The sequence below is a fragment of the Plecotus auritus genome (genome assembly GCF_963455305.1).
Source record: "Plecotus auritus genome assembly, chromosome: 6".
Classification (NCBI taxonomy): Eukaryota; Metazoa; Chordata; class Mammalia; order Chiroptera; family Vespertilionidae; genus Plecotus; species Plecotus auritus.
This window is the reverse complement of record NC_137773.1, coordinates 108797608-108816751: the sequence shown is the minus strand read 5'-3', so window position 1 is coordinate 108816751 and position 19144 is coordinate 108797608. Positions and strand designations below refer to the sequence as shown.

The window sequence follows — 19144 nt, the reverse complement described above, 5'->3', positions numbered from 1 at the left end:
TCTCAGCATGGTTTTAACATGCACTTCCCCTAACCGCTCCTTTGCCATCTATACGCCTTCTTTGGGAAGTTCTGTCCAAGTCTTTTGTCCTTTTTAACTAGAATTGTTTGCTGAGTTTGAAAGTTTTTATATACTGGATGCAAATCTTTTGTCAGATACAGGGGAAGGCAAAAGTGGGCTTACGGTTGTGAGGACATGAAACATAGTTTATTCTTATATTTTATTAATTATTGTATTATTTTCCATATGAACAACTATAAATCTATTTTTGCACCACCCTGTATGTGATTTACACATTTTCTCCCAATCTACAACTTGTTTTTTACTATTATTTTTTTTAATCCTCAATCGGAGGATATTTTTCCTTGATTTTTAGAGAGAGTGAAAGAGAGAGGGAAAAGACAGAAAGAAACATTGATGTGAGAGAAATACATCGTTTGGTGCCTCCTGCATGCACTCTGACCAGGGCCGGGAGGAGCCTGCTGCCAAGGTACGTGCCCTAGACCAGAATCGAACCCAGGACCCTTCAGTCTACAGGCCGACGCTTTATCCCATGAGCCAAACCAGCTAGGGCTTTATTCTCCTAACTGTGTCTTTCACAGAATACAGGTTTTAAATTATAAAGTACAACCTGTCAAGTTTTTCTATCATGGATCATGCTTTTATATCATGTCTAAGATCTCTTTGTACAACCCAAGGTCACAAAGACTTTCTATGTATTCTAAAAGTTTTATAGTTTAAAATTTTATATTTAGACTTATGATCCATTTTGAGTTAATTTTTATATAAAGGTGTGAGATATAGATTGAGGTTATTTTATTTATTTATTTATTTATTTATTTATTTATTTATTTATTTATTGCTTAGCAATGTCTAATTGTTCCAACATCATTTACAGAAAAGACAATCCTGTCTCCATTGAAATGCCTTTGCACTTTTGTAAAAAATCAGTGGCCCGTATTTGTGGGTCTATTTTCAGATTCTATTCTGATCCACTGCTGACCTGATGTCTAAATGTGACAGTGACATTGAGCCCTCTGGAAAGCCCTGCTGCCCTGTGAGGACTGGAGTGAATACAGGCCCCGGGCTGGAGGGCAGCCAGCCAACCTGTCTGCTCTTCTGGGAGAGACTCTGAGTCAGTCCTCAGGCTCAAGAGAATGCCCTGCACATTCCAGGGAGTAGCTCCCAGGGAAGGGATTACCTTTCTTCCATCTGCTTCATGCTGGACATGATTTGATTGATTTTTTCTTCAAAAGATGCGATGACTTCATCCTTTTGCTGTAAACTGCTCTCTGTATCCTACAAAAGCAAGGCTGGGGGTCAGACGCCTCTCCTGCATCCCGAGTTCAGCAGGGTTTGGCTGTTTGTTCACTTGGTACTGTCATAGCACTTGCAAGACCATTTCACTCACTGCTGCTCTTCCCCAGAGCCCTGGACGTGTTACTCAAGTGTGACTTTCTGAGCCCAGGCGTTTAACCATGGCAGATGCTACGGGACAAGGAGGGGAAAAAAAAAAAAAAAAAAAAAAAAAAAAGCACTATGTTTCTGTGTGTCTACAAGAGACATTCTTAAAATAAAAGAACACAGAAAGGCTGAGGACAGGGGGAGAAACCAAGATGGCGGCATAGGTAAACACCTAAACTGCTGCCTCGCACAACAATTTCAAAACTACAACTAAAAGACAGCACACTGAGACTCAGAGGAGCTGCAGGAGGCAGAGGTACTGAGGCACGTGCGTGGAGAGGACTGGCAACTGAGTACGTGGCTGGCTTTCTCAAGCAGGAGGGAGACAAAAGCTCCTGACTGCGCTGAACTCCAGTTCCGGGCGAGACTCTGGGGACCCAGACTCATACGGGGTGACACTGAGACTCAGGAACTGCGAAAGGCAGAGGTACCAAGGCGCGTGCGCAGAGAGGGCAGACGACTGAGTACGCGGCTGGCTTTCTCAAGTGGGAGGAAGACAAAAGCTCCCGACTGCACTGAACTCCAGTCCCAGGCGAGACTCTGGGGACTCAGACTCATTCGGGGAGAAACTGGACTGTCTGGCAGCGGGCGGAACTCGAGGGCGGCTTTCTCTCAGAGGTTCTTGCAGTGATTACCACGGGACACTGAGACACAGGGGCCTATTAGGGCAAGGCTGACGGGAAACCAATACTGTCTGCTCCGCCCTGAGACTCCGCCCCATCCAAGCTGAGCACTTTTTCAAGTCTTGTCTCATAAGGGTGTCTCCAGCACAAAAGTTCTCCCAGTGTAAACACAGCTGATCCTCACAGCCAATTGGCCTGGAGGTCAATTCCTCCCAGTGATACCAACAACAATCAAGGCTTAACTACAACAAGACTGTGCACACAGCCCACAAAGGGGTGCACCAAGAGTGTCCACCTCAGGTAACTGGGGAGGCTGAGCCACTGGGCCCTATAGGACACCTAGCACACAAAGCCACTCTATTAACACAGGGAAGCAGACAAAATGTGGAGACAAAGAAACAGGTCACAAATGAAAGAAATGGAGGAAAGCAAACTACTGGATATAGAGTTCAAAACCACAGTTATAAGGTTTTTCAAGAATTTTCTAGAAAAGGCTGATAAATTTAGCGAGACCCTCGAGGATATGAAAAAGGACCAACTAGAAATTAAGCATACACTGACTGAAATAAAAAATATTATACAGAGATCTAACAGCAGACTAGAGGATTGCAAAAATCAAGTCAAAGACTTGAAATACAAAGAAGCAAAAAACACTCAACCAGAAAAGCAAAAAGCAAAAAGAATCCAAAAATATGAAGATAGTGTAAGGAGCCTCTGGGATAACTTCAAGTGTACCAACATCAGAATTATGGGGGTGCCAGAAGAAGAGAGAGAGCAAGATACTGAAAACCTATTTGAAGAAATAATGACAGAAAACTTCCCCCACCTGGTGAAAGAATTAGACTTACAAGTCCAGGAAGCGCAGAGAACCCCAAACAAAAGGAATCCAAAGAGGACCACACCAAGACACATCATAGTTAAAATGCCAAGAGCAAAAGACAAAGAGAGAATATTAAAAGCAGCAAGAGAAAAACAGTTAGTTACCTACAAGGGAGCACCCATACGACTGTCAGCTGATTTCTCAACAGAAACCATGCAGGCCAGGCGGGAGTGGCAAGAAATATTCAAAGTGATGAATAGCAAGAACCTACAACCAAGATTACTCTACCCAGCAAAGCTATCATTCAGAATTGAAGGTCAGATAAAGAGCTTCACAGATAAGAAAAAGCTAAAGGAGTTCATCACCACCAAACCAGGATTATATGAAATGCTGAAGGGTATTCTTTAAGAAGAGGAAGAAGAAAAAGGTAAAGATAAAAATTATGAACAACAAATACATGTCTATCAACAAGTGAATCTAAAAATCAAGTGAATAAAAAATCTGATGAACAGAATAAACTGGTGAATATAATAGAATCAGGGGCATAGAAAGGGAGTGGACTGACAATTCTCAGGGGGAAAGTGGTGTGGGGGGTGCGGGAAAAGAATGGACAAAAATCGTACACCTATGGATGAGGACAGTGTGGGGGGTGGTAAGGGCAGAGGGTGGGGTGGGAACCGGGTGGAGGGGAGCTATGGGGGAAAAAAGAGGAACAATTGTAATAATCTGAACAATAAAGATTTATTAAATTAAAAGAAAAGAATAAAAAAGGCTGAGGACAGAAGGAAGTCCTAACAAATTCTTAGGAAATAATATAAAAACTGTATTTTCTGACCTTAATGTAATAAAATCAGATACTAACAACAAAATAATAACTAAAATCACCTCATATCAGGAAACTATTTAATAGTTTCATATTACTAAAAATGAGCTTAAGAAAATGCACAGAAAAGAAATTATGAAATACTTAGAGCTAGAAGACAGTGAAAACACAGTACAGTATATTACTGCACTGAAGATGCCACTGAGCATAAGTGCACCCTAACTTTACATACACTAAGAGGAAAAACGCTGCTACTTGAAACACATCATGCTGTTGACTATAAGATGCAATCTCAATTCCAGAGATGTTAAAATGTGAAAAACTTACTTAGGATGAAATAAATATCTTTGTCAAAACTTGAGGGCCACAGCTAAAGCAGTACTTGTGGGTAATTTTTAACATTTTAAAAATTAAATTTATTGGGGTAACAGTGATTAATAACATTATGTAACTTTCAGGTGTACAAGATTATAATTCAACATCTGTATACTCTATTGCATGCTCCCCACCCAAAGTTGAGTTTCCTTCTGTAACCATATACTCAACTGCCTTTACCCTCTTCACCCTCCCCACACCACCCCCTCCCTCTGGTAACCACCATTCTGTTGTGTATATCTATGTTTATTTTGTTAGTTTGTTTGAGGCAACCAACGGAATGGGAGAAGATATTTGCAAATGTTACCTCTGATAAGAGGCCAATACTCAAAATATATAAAAAACTCACACAACTCAACAACAACAACAATCTGATTAAAAATGGGCAAAAAAAAAAAAAAGGCAGAGGACATGAATAGACATTTCCCCAAAGAATACATACAAATGGGCAACAGAAATATGAAGAGATGCTCAACATCACTAGTCATAAGGGAAATGAAAATCAAAACCACAATGAGATACCACCTGTTGGAAAACCCCTGTGGAGTTTACGCCTTGCTGAGGCTCATTAGGAGACTGAGAGTAACAGCCTGCAGGCAGAGGTGGAGCTCTGGGTTGAGTCTTTGATTGATCTGCTTCTGGACCTGAAGCTAGGAAAAGCAGACCTTGGTGCACATCTTGATCCTTTCCAAACACACCCAGTCCCAGCAGAGGGAACCACAAGCTGTGGATCATTGATAGCTTGTAACAGGGTACTCAAGGCCAGTCACAAACAGCATCTGACATTGGCTTGCACCAGGGACCCTCCAATAAGACTGGGAGTCATAGCAGATCTACCTAATACATAGAAACAAACCCAATTAGACAGCAAAAATGGGAAGACAAAAAAGCCCTGAATGAAAGAACAAGAGAATTCCCCAGGAGAAAAGCTAAATGAAATGGAGATAAGCAATTTATCAGATATAGAGTTCAGAGTAATGATTATAAGGATGCTCAACATGAGCAAGGTTGGAGAAACTAAGAAAAATGACCAGTCAGAAATGAAGAATAACTAGCAGAAATAAAGAACAAATCATCAACAATAAACAGCAGATTATAGAGAAAGCCAAGGATCAGATAAGTGAATCAGAAGACAGTATTTAAAAATCACACAATCAGAGAACCAAAAAGAAAAAACAAAACAAACAAACAGGACAGCTTAAGGGAGCTGTGGGACACCATGAAATGTAACAATATCCACATCATAGGAGTACCAGAAGGTGAAGAAAGCGAGCAAGGGAAAGAAACCGTGTTTGAAGAAATAATGGCAGAAAACTTCCCTAACCTGGTGAAGGAAAAAGTCACATAAGTTCAGGAAGCATAGAGAATCCTAAACAGGCCCATGCCCAGACACATCATAATTAAAATGCCAAAAATTAAAGACAAAGAGAGAATCTTAAAGGTAGAAAGAGAAAAGCAATTTGTTACCTACAAAGGAACTCCCATAAGGCTGTCAGCTGATTTCACAATAGAAACTTTACAGGCCAAGAGGGATTGCCACAAAATATGCAAAGTGATAAAAAGCAAGGACCTACACAACCAAGATTACTCTTCCCAGAAAGGCTATCATTTAGAATCAAAGGAAAGATAAAGAGCTAATAGCTAAAGGAGCTCATCACAACCAAACAAGTATCATAAGAAATGTTGTCCAGCCAACGTGGCTCAGTGGTTGAGTGTCAACCTATGAACCAGGAGGTCACAGTTCAATTCCTAGTCAGGGCACATTCCCCGGGTTGCAGGCTCAAACCCCAGTGTGGGGTGTATAGGAGGCAGCTGATCAATGATTCTCTCTCATCATTGATGTTTCTATCTCCTTCCCTCTCCCTTCCTCTCTGAAATCAATAAAAATATATTTAAAAAAATGTAAAAGATGGGTTAACAATGAGATCAAGGCAGAAATCCAGTCCTGGTACAAGCAGAAGCTGGCTTTGGTTTGCAGCTTGGTCTCTCCTGGCCACCTCCAAGCCCAGCACAAGTAACAGCCATCTGCAGATCACTTTGTAGCTCATGCTTGGTGGCCCTAGGTAGAACATATGTGGTGGCTGACCTTAATCTGCACCTCTCAGGAGGCTCCAGAGTCAGCGCACTTGGTAGACAGCTTCAGACCACATCAAAGCACCACCCAACCACCTCCACAAGTGAAACACTCAAGGGGAAGAATCAGTGGGCACCAGAGCCCCACCAAAGTCAGTCCTAATCTATGTGGTTGGCCCTGAACAGCTGATCCTCCATGGTGGTCACAGCCAGTCCTTACAGTTAGTCAGCCTAAGAGTAAAACCCTCCTAGTGATGTGCCAACAGCAATCAAGGCTCAACTAAACAGGAGAGTGTACACACACATGGGGTGGGTGGTTGGGTGGCAGCAGTGCATCTGGATTGTCCAACTGTGCCTTTGGACCCTACAGAACACCTACTACATAAGGCCGGGAGATGCAGCCGCTATATCTAATACATAGAAAGAAACACAGTGAGGCTGCCAAAATGAGGAGATAAAAAAAAAAACAAAAAAACATGCCCCAAATTAAAGAACAAAATAAAAACCCAGAAAAAGGAGATGGGCAATTTACTAGAGGCAGAGTTCAAAACACTGGTTATAAGAATGCTTAATGAACTTAGGGGAAGATTAGATGAATTTAATGAGAAATTGAACAAAGAGATAGGAGGCATAAAAACAGAACTAGAAAACAAAAAAGAATCAGTCAGAAATGAAGAATACAACATCTAAAATGAAGACTACATTATAGGGAATCAACAGTAGAACAGATGAAGCAGAGGATTAAATTAGATATCTGGAATATAAGGAAGCCGAAAACACCCAATCAGAACAGTAAAAAGAAAAAATAATTTAAAAAATGAGGATAGTGTAAGGAGCCTTGGGCACAACTTCAAGTATATCAACAATCACATCAGGGGGGTCCCAGAAGAGAGAAAGCAAGGAATTGAAAGCTATGTAATAAAAACAATGGTGGTAAACGTCCCGAACCTGGCTGCCTAGCCAGTGTGGCTCAGTTGGTTCAGCACTGTCCCTTGCACCAAGAGGTCACCAGTTTCTAGTGAGGGCCCATGCCTGGGGGTGTGCAGGAGGCAGCGATCGATGTTTCTATCGCTCTCTCCCTCTCCCTCTCTTTCTAAAATCAATAAAAACATTTTAAACAAACAAACAAACAAACAAAAAACACACAAAACACTTTCCTAACCTGGTGAAGGAAATACTATAGATATATGTCTAGGAAGCGCAGGGTCCCAAACATGATGGACCCAAATAGGCCCACACAAAGACACAACATAATCAAAATGCCAAAGGTTAGAGATGAAGAGAGAATCTTAAAAGCAGCAAGAAAAAAAACAATTAGTTACCTACAAGAGAGCTCCCATTAAGACTGTCAGCTGATTTCACAACAGAATTTTTCAGGGCAGAAGGGAATGGTAAGAAATATCCAAAGTGATGAAAAGCAAGGACCTACAACCTAGATTACTCTACCCAACAAAGCTCTCATTCAGAATTGAAGGTCAGATAAAGAGCTTTCCAGCCCAGGAAAAGCCAAAGGGGTTTATCACCAGCAAACTACATACAATTTTAAAGGGTCATCTTTAAGAAGAAAAAAGATAAAAAAGATGAACAATAAATGGCAATAAATACATATCTATCAACAATTGAATTTAGCCCTGGCTGGGTAGCTTAGTTGGTTAGAACCTTGTCCTGATATGTCAAGGTTGCAGGTTTGATCCCTGGTCAGGTCACATACAAGAATCAAACAGTGAATACATAAATAAGTGGTACAACAATCGATGTTTCTTTCCTTCTCTCTCTCTCTCTCTCTCTCTGTCCTCCTTTCTTCTGTCTCTAAAATTAATAATAAAAGTATATGTAATTTTTAAAAACTGAACCTAAAAAACAAAATAAACAAGCAAGCAGAACAGAAAAAAGTAAAAAATTCATGTACTCAAAAATAATTAAACCTTTTAATACCTTCAAGTGACAAAAAAAAAACACACCCAAAAAGTAAACATTTAGAATGTTAGCATAGAGGAAAGAGGACGGGAGCAGGGGAGGGGTGATAAAAGGATAAGAAATAAGAGGTGCCTGATTACAGTGTGTCCCAAACTGAGGGATATCATGGATTCCTTGGTACATGCAGCCAGAGGGGTAAGGGCAGAAGTGGAAACAGGCCACCAGAGGACATGGCATGTGCTGCAGCACTGACCCAGCTGTCAGCGGCGTGGCGCTGTCAAACAGGTGTCACAAGCTGGAAAGCTTGTTAATTACGGAAAACAGTTATTATAACTGCCACTTGCCCCAACTTGGAACACGAATCCCTGCCAGCCATGTGGTGGCTGCAAGGACATGGTGTGAACAGGGATGCTGGGGTGCGGGCGAGGCATCGGCTGCGTGGCAGCCCTCAAGGGCGGCCAGCAGGCTGTGAGCAAGAGGGAAGCGGAGCAGGCGACTGGGGCAATGGTGAGGCGGGCTGGGGTCCCGCCGGGGGTCGCGCGGCCGGTGCGCGCTGCTCGCACCCGCGGGGCCATGTCGCCAGGGGGCGTCCGCACCTGTCCTTCCCGCATTCCGCAAGCCGAGCTGCTTTGTAGCTGGCAGGCATCGGGATCCTTTTTGCTTCGGTGTCGGTGATGTAAATTCATGGATTAAAATTAAGTATTAGCGGAGGACGAAGAAAAACGTACTTGGATTTAGGTTGCTTTTGAAAAGGAAACAACCAGCCCTAGCTGGTTTGGCTCAATGGATAGAGCGTCGGCCTGCGGACTGAAGGGTCCCAGGTTCCATTCCGGCCAAGGGCACATGCCTGGGTTGCGGGCTTGATCCGCAGTGGGGGGCGTGCAGGAGGCGGCCGATCAATGATTCTCTCTCATCATTGATGTTTCTATCTCTCTCTCCCTCTTCCTTCCTCTCTAAAATCAATAAAATATATTTAAAAAAAAAAAAAAAGGGAAACAACCAAAGAAGAAACGGTACATTTGCAAGAGCGTTAACTACTGACTGGAACACTGGATGCGGGTGCATTACTAGGGTTTGTACTCCAAAAACTTTTTTTTAAGTTGCACGTTGGTAAATATTAAGTGCTCTCAAGTAATATCTTGCAGTATGTATTTAATGTCCTCATTGCAGAAATTTCTTAAATGTTCTTCGGAAGACGATGAGGTCATTCAACCAGTTTTCATCAGCCCCAGAGTGAATCCTTTGACATGGAGATGATGCTCTAATGAGTATCATGAAAAAGAAGATTCTGAAAAGTTGCTACAATATTTTAATTTACCAACTAGTTTCTGATAACTGTAGATTGTGGTTTTTCTGTGGGGACAAACTGGAGACAGGCCAGATAACCTTTTTCTTTTCTGTTGGGAAATAATGTTAACACCAATGTGTTAAGTGACTGCAATAAAGTTTCATGTCTGTGTTTCCTTGTGATTAAAAAGGGGTTGTTTGGGAGAGGATCCACTTTCACCAAAAAGTGTGGTTATTTCCAGGGATTACATTTAAGCTGAAATACTTGAACATCAACTGGTCCAGTCTCTCTTCACTTTGCAAATGAAGTAACTGAGGCCAGAGAATATTAGTGATTAGCAAGGTCAGCAAGTGGCTTCCAGTTTCTGGCTGGATGTTCTTTCTCCAGATTTGCTTCCCACACAGGCATCTTTAAAACCTGATTTCTTCCCACTTCCCTCATCTTTTATTTCCCTACTGTTCTTTTCCTTCCCATGTTCCATACACCTGACCCCTTCTCCCAAATAAAGCCAAAGTGGAAATATTAAAATAAATACCTGGAAAACAAAAAAAACAAACAACAACAAAAAAAGAGCAGGGATGCTGGGATGTGTGGCAGGTCTGAACAGGCACTGTAAGCAAGCAGTTTGCAGAGAGAGGGCGGAAACAGAGCGGCCAAATGTTGGGGCCTCACGGGTTAGAAAAGCAGCTGCTCCTGACCCTGACCTAAGTGAGAGAAGATGGAAGACTAAGCAGCAGAGGTCTGGGACATCAGGAAAGGTCAGGTTGGGGGATTTCTTCACAGCTCAATCAGCTGTTTCAGATGACTGGCCACTAACTTGCGCATGAGAGGGGGGGGGGGGGAGGGAGGGAGAGGGAGAGGGAGAGAGAAAACAAAGAAATGAAGCAGCCACAAGAACAGCGTTTAATAAATAAAACAACAAACTGGTTACTGACACACAGGCTGAGTGGAAATAAACAGATCAGAGACATGAGTCAGACCTGGAAAGTATCTGTAACGGATCCCTAAGTACAACCTCCAGGCTGGCACACTGAGACCACACGCAGCTGGCCAGAAAAGCTGGGTAGTCGCCAGGGAGGCCATGTTCCCCAAGAGCCACAGACGGTGGACTTTTCAGGAGCCACGCAGGAAGGCTGACAAATACTATAGAAGGCAGAAGCGGGGTAGCAGACATGCTAAGAAATGGTGCCCCCCTGCCCCAGGGCATCCTTCACAATTCCTCCCCAGAAAATATATGACTGCCACCAGCCACTCCCATTGTTTCCCCTTTCCAGACAGGCCTTTCTCTTGGTTATCTGTTCCTGCTCTGCCCTGGGATGCTGGGTGGGACAGGTTAATGTGAGAAAGACAGCAGGCCTTCTGGTGCAGGCACACTGCTCGATGGAGTGCTGCCACCTCCCAGGGGCTGCGGACTTTGAGGATGCAGGGACTGGATGGCCTGTGTGGTAGGAACAACTATGTATGCCAAACATTTAGCCTCTGCTTCCTATGACGTGTAGTTGAGGAAGGACAGTCGCAGGCGCCCCTGCCGCTGAGCAGCCATGCTGAGCTGCCCTTTTCTGTGGACTCGCAAGAAGGATGGCTGCCGCTTATGTCTCCAGCTTGAGAGAAGAACCCCAGTGCTGACCTTCTGCTTTTCTTCCCCACCTTCCACTGGCAAGAATGGTGACATCCAAAGTGGCCCTGAGAGCTGGAGCTGCCAATAGCCTGGGTCCCTGATGACTGCGCGAACAAAGCGGGTCTGAAATGCTCTCCTTGGAAATAACCATAAGTAACTAAGATACAAATGTCCATATTTTTAAGCCACTCTACTTTAGGGTCTGCCAAGTTTTTACAGTAGTTTAGTTTCCTCTAAAATACATGTCACATTATGTTACATACTCACCCAAACCAGATAAAAACATGAAAACATTAAAATAGATAATTTGTTAGGAAGGTGAAGTTGTTTTTTTTCCTTTTCTCTTTTTACTTTGGTTTTCACTATTGCTGCTATAATGATGACTAGTGACCTGGTGCACGAAATTCATGCACATTAAAAGGGAGTTTAGAGGAAATATTTTAATATTGCTATTTACCCTTTCTCTATAATAGAAGTGTCACAGATGAAAGAAAATTAGTAAAATGTATATGAAAATCTTCCTCCTGTCAGAGTCTGGGGCGCACCATGGGAACCAGAGTAAAGTCCCTGCCCACCCACGTGCACCTCGAAATAGTACGAGAACCAGACCTGGCCGGCCCCACTCCTCTCAAGCCCTGCCAGGTGGGGGGCACCGTCTCAGCTTGCCTGGCCTGGCCCAGCGCCACGCAGCCTCAGGTCCCTGCTGATTGCTCATTAAGGCTCATTATGGGAACTCGGCCTCTGCTGTGGGCACAGCCATCTTGTGTTATGGAATCCCTGCCTCCACTGTGGGTGCAGCCATCTTGTTACAGTGTGATGGTCAATTTGCATATTCCCTCTTTATTAGATAGGATGAGGTGATCGTTTTAAAGAGACAGGACAAAATAACAGTTTATTTGTACTGTCTGCTCTTACACTGTCTTTGACAGTGAAATTGAAACCACACCCACGGAAAAGGAAGTGGAGTGGGACTGTTTTTGTGATAAAACAGGAAACAGAACTTCAGAAAGCATAGTTTTGAGAAGGACACAAAATGGCAGCTTCCAGACCCTGCCCTGATGGATTCTACCTGGGCTGGCTCCCTTCACCATGCTGAAATGACAGGTGAGGCGAGCAGCAGACTGCTCACTGTGAGGCCTGCAGACTTGGCAAACTTGAAAAGACAATACAAACTTCTATCCTTAAACCACTTCTCAAGCAATCACCCTCTGAAGCAGAGGGAACGGGCGGCAGGGAGACAGTGAGGGTGCCACAGGCACAGCTGTGCCACCAGGGGCACGTGGTTTACCCACTCAGTTTGGTCCTATCTTTGATGCTTTCCCCATTTTATAAACTTTCCTAGGGGTTTGCTGCGAGACTCAAATAAAATAAATACCATGACATGGAACAGGGCCTAGGACACTGGGACCTCACAGATGTGCCGATTATCTCCCTCTGCAGGACGGATGCGAGAGGACGGAGAGGCAGCGTGGGACAGCTCCACGCTGCAGGCAGCAGCAGGAACCCAGGCTGGGATGGGGACACAGAGCCAGCTCCCACCTGAACTTTGTGGAACATCTGCAAGTTGATCGCTTTGACTTCTTCCAGCTGCTGGCGGAGGGCGACGAGTGTGTCCTGCTTCTCATGGGTGTCCTTTTCCAGTAGCTTCATTGCAATTTCCATTTCAGTTTTCATCCCAATTTGTAATTCCAGTTCTTTTTCTAGTTCCTTAAAAGGATGGGAACAAGGACAATGTTACTCAAGTAGAACAAAGAAATAAATTTAACTGAGGCTGTCTTGGGCAATATGTAAAATATAAGCTGAAAGTCAGAATAGGTTAGGGAGATTTTTGAAAAGTCTGTCTAGAGCAGCCGTGGGCAAACTACGGCCCCAGTTCGGCTGTTCTATCCGGCCTGCGGAGCCGAAAGAGTGGAGGGTTCTCTTGCTCTCCCCTCCGCTCCTTTACTTTGAATTTATATTAGTTCACACAAACACTCCATCCATGCTTTTGTTCCGGCCCTCCGGTCCAGTTTAAGAACCCATTGTGGCCCTCGAGTCAAAAAGTTTGCCCACCCCTGGTCTAAAGTATAGCTAGATGACGTTTTCCCCCTTTTCTTATTTTACAATGAAAACTGGCTTTGCATCAAGTCAACAGAAAGCTGGTAGGTGGCATATGAGCCTGGAGTTCTTGCAACCATGTTCTTCAAACCACAAGATCAGAATATATGGTCTGAAAGAATGTGTCTTGTATTTCAGTGCTAAAGCGATTTGATGTTCAAATGTTAGAACTTCTGGAATGATTTACTGGTTTATGGCAACAAAGGTGAAACCATTTTGAAATGGTTCTGTCCTGGGTAACTCAGGACTCATGTGTTCCACATCCATGCAAAGAAGCAGGTGCAAGAACTGTATTTAATAAAAAACACGAGGCCCTGACTGGGTGGCTCAGCTGGTTAGAGCATTGTCTCGATATGCCAAGATTGCAGGTTCGATCCCTGGTCAGGGGGCATATAAGAATCAACCAATGATAGCATAGATAAGTGGAACAACAAATCAATGTCTCTCTTTCTCTAAAAAAAATCAATCAATTAAAAAAAAAAAAAAAAAAAAGAAAAACACAGGCCACTGACTCATAGATGGGGTGGAAATAAACAGACCAAGGCTCTGACTGAGGGAAGTGTATGGTCAAAGAAACCACGCATCTGATTTCATAGCAATCCCTGAAAAAGGTTTGTAAAATTAGAAAAATGTGACAGTGCAGACCTGAGTGGTAAACATGACCTTTTATTCTCTTTTAAGGGACGACTGTGGGCTGTCTGTGGGTGCCCGTGGGGTAAGCATGCCTGTGGGAACTGGGAGGAAATCACTGGCACGGCTTTTGGGAAACCTTTCTGAAGACACCAGGCTCGCACACTCACCAAATGCACTTTCTTCTCCTCCTTCAGCTGCTTCCACACGTCACTGTACATTTTGTCCAGACCCTGCCGAGTTTGCTTGTAAGTCTCCAGCTCAACTTTTGTGTCCTGTTTTGTTATCTGTATCCAACAAGAGTACCGAGAGAAGAGGTTTTATGGGCAGCAAGCCAACTACAAAGTATTTAAAAATGCACCATAATTTTAAAAAATGTAGCACAATTTCCATTTCTTAAGTATAATAAAGAAAGATTAAAATTTTAAAGCTATTTTGAAGTATCTTTGAACTTGAGGATGAGAACAAGTCAATACTTTTTAAACTTTTTAAAAAATGTATTTTTATTGATTTCAGAGAGGAAGGGAGAGGGAATGATAGATAGGAACATCAATGATGAGAGAGAATCATTGATCGGCTGCCTCTGACACGCCCCACACTGGGGATCGAGTCTGCAACCCAGGCATGTGCCTTTGACTGGAATCGAACCTGGGACCCTTCAGTCTGCAGGCCAATGCTCTATCCACTGAGCAAAACCAGCTAGGGCAAGTCAATACATTTAAAAAAAAGAAAATTTATGTTCAGAAAACAAATTTACTTTTCTTTCTTTCTTTTTTTTGTTTTGTTAATCCTCATCTGAGGATATGTTTTCATTGATTATTTTTTTAGAGAGGATGGGAGGGAAAGACAGAGAGAAACATCCATGTGAGAGAAACACATCAATTGGTTGCCTCCTGCATGTGCCCCAACTAGGGCCAGGGCCATGGAGGAGCCTGCAACCAAGGTATATACCCTTGACCAAATCGAACCCAGGACCCTTTGGTCCACAGGCAATGCTCTATCCACTGAGCCACACCAGCTAGGGTGAAATTACTTTTCTTTAAAACACAACTATCATTCCCAGTGGGGAAGGCCCCATTCAACTCACCATTCTGTGTTTATGAGCAAGTTTTTAGCACTGGATGAATTTTGAGAAGAATCAGATATGATCTCTACCTTCAAATTATGAGGTGAGCAAGCCAGCAATTCTACAAAACAACAGATTCTACAGAGCAGGGAGGTGCAAAGAGCTGCGGGGACACAGGAGGAGGGCCCAAGCCCATTGATGGGCGCTGGGGATTGCACTAGGGATGGCATCACAGAGGACCCGGCTCAGGAGTGGAAGCTGAAGAAGAGTGAATAGGAACTTTTGTGTGCAAAGGCCCAGAGGGAGGGAGCAGGGTGCCTGGGAAACCCAGGTTCAACTGGCTTGAGCGTGACAGAGAGGCACAGTGGCAGGAGGCACTTTCTATGAGCTTGAGATTTGTGATGGACATGTCTGTCCAAGTGAGAAACATGCCAACTGTCAGGTCAAGTTCTCACCTCTACGCTCTTCTCACTTCTTTCACGAATTAATTCATTTTGTTCTCTTAATTGTTGCTGTTCTTCTTGAAGTGAAAAAATCCGGTCTGTTGCAGCTGAAAGCTGATTAAGAAAGATTTTTATATTTCTTCACATCAAAATGAATCTTACTGTTCAAATAAAATCTAACATTTGGCACCTTCACAACCGACAATTTATTTTCACATATCAGATATTTTATCTATCTATCTATCTATCTATCTATCTATCTATCTGTCTGTCTTTGGTTAATCTTCACCTGAGAATATTTTTTCCACTGATTTTCAGAGAGAGTGAAAGGGAGGATGGGGGAGAGGGAGGGAGAGAGAGAGCGAGAGAGCGAGGGAGGGGGAGAGAGAGAGAGAGAGAGAGAGAGAGAGAGAGAGAGAGAGAGAGAGAGAAATGGTGATGTGAGAGACACAAGTGCCCTGACTGGGGTTGGCATTGAACCTGCAACTCAGGTATGTGCCCTTGACCGGGATCGAACCTGATGCTCTAATCACTGCACCACACCAGCCAGGGCTGGTCATATATTTATTTTATGTCCTTGTTTTGAATAGGTAATACATTCACATTCACAAAATTCCAAAGATATAAAAATACATATAATGAAAGTCTCTCTCACTCCTGCCTCTAGCTATCTCTGCCCTCTCCCAATTTTCTTGTTTTATAAAAGTGACAGCATACCACATAATGGGGGGCAAAGATTTATGGATACAAGACATCAGAAATAGCTTGAACATTAAAGAAATAGTTTAATAAATTAAAGTGGAAGCATACAGTAGAAATATGTAATCACTGAAATGTTTACAAAAGCTGTTAATAATTTGAGAACATTCTTATAAAACCAACATGAAAACAAAATAAGTTATACAGTATTTTCTCACCACTTTATTAAAAAAAATCTACTGTTAAAAATGCTTAAGAAATATATATACCACATGATAAAAATAGCTGTCACTTAGCCAAGAGATTATATATATATATTTTTTTCTGATTCTTTGTTCTTTTCCGTTTTTCTAGCCAATGAAGAAAAGGATGTTTTATCAGAGAGGGGGAATTAAAGCACCCTGGGGTAGGCACCACCACCACACCTGAGGAAGACATCTTCCTCCTTTGAATGACTTAAGAGTTTAGAGATACATCCGCGGAGCCCTCCTTATCCAACTCGTGAACACAGCCTGGAGAGAGGCGGTGAGGCTGGAGGAGAAAGACATCTGCCCTGGGTACCTGGCTGTGCTCTTAGCATCATAACTCACGGGGGCCTTGAAGCACTGAGCTCTACATCTCTTCGTCAAGAGCGTCTAAGTCAGGGGTGGGCAAACTTTTTGACTCGAGGGCCACAATGGGTTCTTAAACTGGACCAGAGGGCCGGAACAAAAGCATGGATGGAGTGTTTGTGTGAACTAATATAAATTCAAAGTAAACATCATTACATAAAAGGGTACGGTCTTTTTTTTTTTTATTTCAATCGTTTTATTCATTTCAAACATTTTAACAAGAAGAATGTAAACACTAATTATTATAATTTGAAACTTCAAAAAATGGAGGAATCATAGCACAATAACATACCTTATATTGAAGATGGCAAAGGCAAAATAAAATTGCCTAACAAAGGAAAGGTACAAAAGCCTTTCAAATTAAACTTAAATATAATAAAATAATTTAAAACTAAAACAAATAGAAAAGAACAAAATGTGTAAACAGTAAATTAAACATTTTCTTTTTTTTTTTTTAAATATATTTTATTGATTTTTTACAGAGAGGAAGAGAGAGAGAGGGATAGAGAGTTAGAAACATCGATGAGAGAGAAACATCGATCAGCTGCTTCCTGCACACCTCCTACTGGGGATGTGCCCGCAACCAAGGTATGTGCCCTTGACCGGAATCGAACCCGGGACCCTTCAGTCCGCAGGCCGACGCTCTATCCACTGAGCCAAACCGGTTTCGGCTTAAACATTTTCTTTAGTGCAACTTCCAAATTATGCCCGGGACGTAGATGTAGATGGCAATGTAGACTGGGTTGAAAGGTTTTTGGTCTTTAAAACATCAACTTCAGTGGGAACAGTGTTGTTGGTCTCCTTTTTTAGCTAATGCATCAAAGTCTGGAGTTAGTTTTGTTGTGGCTATTCTCAGGATAGATCTGAGGTGTTCGTCAGTTAAGCTGGATCTGTGAGGGGCTTTGTTGATGTTCATGACGCTAAATGTCTGCTCACAAACATAGGTTGACCCAAACAGCACCAGTATCTTCTGTGCCATCCTCCGGATGTTTGGAAAAATGGCTTCATTAAGTGAAGCATAAAAGTCTCTTAGTTCAAGAGAGCTGAATTTCTCCTTTAGGACAAAGTCAGACTGGAGATCGATGAGTTCCAGTTGCACCTCTTCTGGTGCTGTTTCAGGGTTTTGTGACAAAGGACAGGCCACCAGTTGAAGTGACTTGTCAATTTTTTCAACATCAGAAAACTGACGACAGAATTCTGCATGCAGGTCATCCAGTGATTTGCTGTATTTCTTCACATTTTGGATGGTCTCCTTCTGTGTGGCTAGTGTGGCAAAATGAGTGAAGACTTTGTCTGAAATTTGTCTGGAAAAGAAAATCAGCTTCGATTTAAAGACTTTCACATTAGTGTACATGTCATGTACATACTGATCTTTTCCCTGTAGCTTCACATTTAGCTCATTCAAATGTGAAAATACATCTACAGCAAATGCAAAGTCACACAGCCAATTCTTGTCACTCAGCTCAGTAAATTCGTCAGACTTCCCCTTTAATTTAAAAAATGCACCAATCTCTTCTTTGAGCTCCCACACTCGTTGGAAAACTTTGCCCAAACTCAACCAGCGGACATGAGAGTGGTAAAGTAAGTTGTGGTGATCCGCATCAGTTTCCTCCAGAAACTTAATAAACTGACGGTGCTGAAGTCCCTTTGCTCGAATGAAATTAACAAGCTTTACGACTGGATTAACAACATGATTAAGTTGTAATATAGACTTGCACAATGATTCCTGGTGAATAATACAGTGAAGAAAAATAACATTTAGGGTTCTCCTCTTTCACTTTATCCTGAATTCTTTTTAGCAGTCCAACATTTTTTCCAGTTAAATTTGGAGATCCATCTGTCGTGACATTAGCAAGTTTACTCCATGGTAGCTTCATTTTCTCGATGACAGCAGACACCCGGTCATACAAGTCCTCTCCCCGTGTTTTTCCTTTCAGTGGCTCCATGGCTAAAAACTCCTCTGTGATTTCAAAATTGTCACTAATCCCTCGGATAAAAATTAAGAGCTGAGCAGTGTCCTTTACGTCATTACTTTCATCCAATGCTAGTGAATAAAACTTAAAGAACTCTGCCTTACTATTTAACTTGCTGGCCAAGTCTTCATCAATCAGTTCCACTCGACGAGTCACTGTCCTGCGCGATAAGCTGAGTTTTTCAAACTTGCCTTTGCTCTCTGGACACAAGAGACCTGCTGTCTCTATCATACATTCTTTCAAAAACTCGCCTTCAGAGAGAGGTTTGCTAGCTTTTGCTAATTTGAATGATAGCATAAAACTTGCTTTGGTAGTTGTCTCTTGAATTGCAGTTTGTCTGTGAAAGACATTTTGCTGAGCCTGTAATTTAGCCATCAACCTCTGTGCAGTAGCCTCCCGTTCTTGAGGTGACTGCTTGTTAGCATAGTTGCCATGCTTTGTGGCAAAGTGACGGCTGAGATTGTACTCTTTGAAGACTGCAAGTGTTTCCTGGCATATCAGACATACCAGCATTGATCGGACTTCGGTGAAAAAATATTTTGTTGTCCACTCCCTCTTAAACACTTGGCATTCACTGTCCACTTTCCTTTTCTTTGGTCCACTCATGTTTAATATTGGGCTAAA

The 19144-nt window shown here is 42.6% G+C and overlaps 1 protein-coding gene across 2 annotated transcripts in view; it reads right to left on the bottom strand.

The window, feature by feature from the left end:
- The window catches only part of RUFY1 (RUN and FYVE domain containing 1), a 79074-nt gene that overhangs the window by 24101 nt on the left and 35829 nt on the right, over positions 1-19144 (bottom strand). For both annotated transcript variants that reach the window (XM_080676731.1, XM_080676730.1), the window contains exons 9-12: positions 15250-15351; positions 13899-14015; positions 12541-12708; positions 1202-1299 (exon numbers count right to left, since the gene is read on the bottom strand). In XM_080676731.1, coding sequence (XP_080532857.1) covers positions 1202-1299; positions 12541-12708; positions 13899-14015; positions 15250-15351 — 485 coding nt within the window. The remainder of the gene's footprint in view (positions 1-1201; positions 1300-12540; positions 12709-13898; positions 14016-15249; positions 15352-19144) is intronic.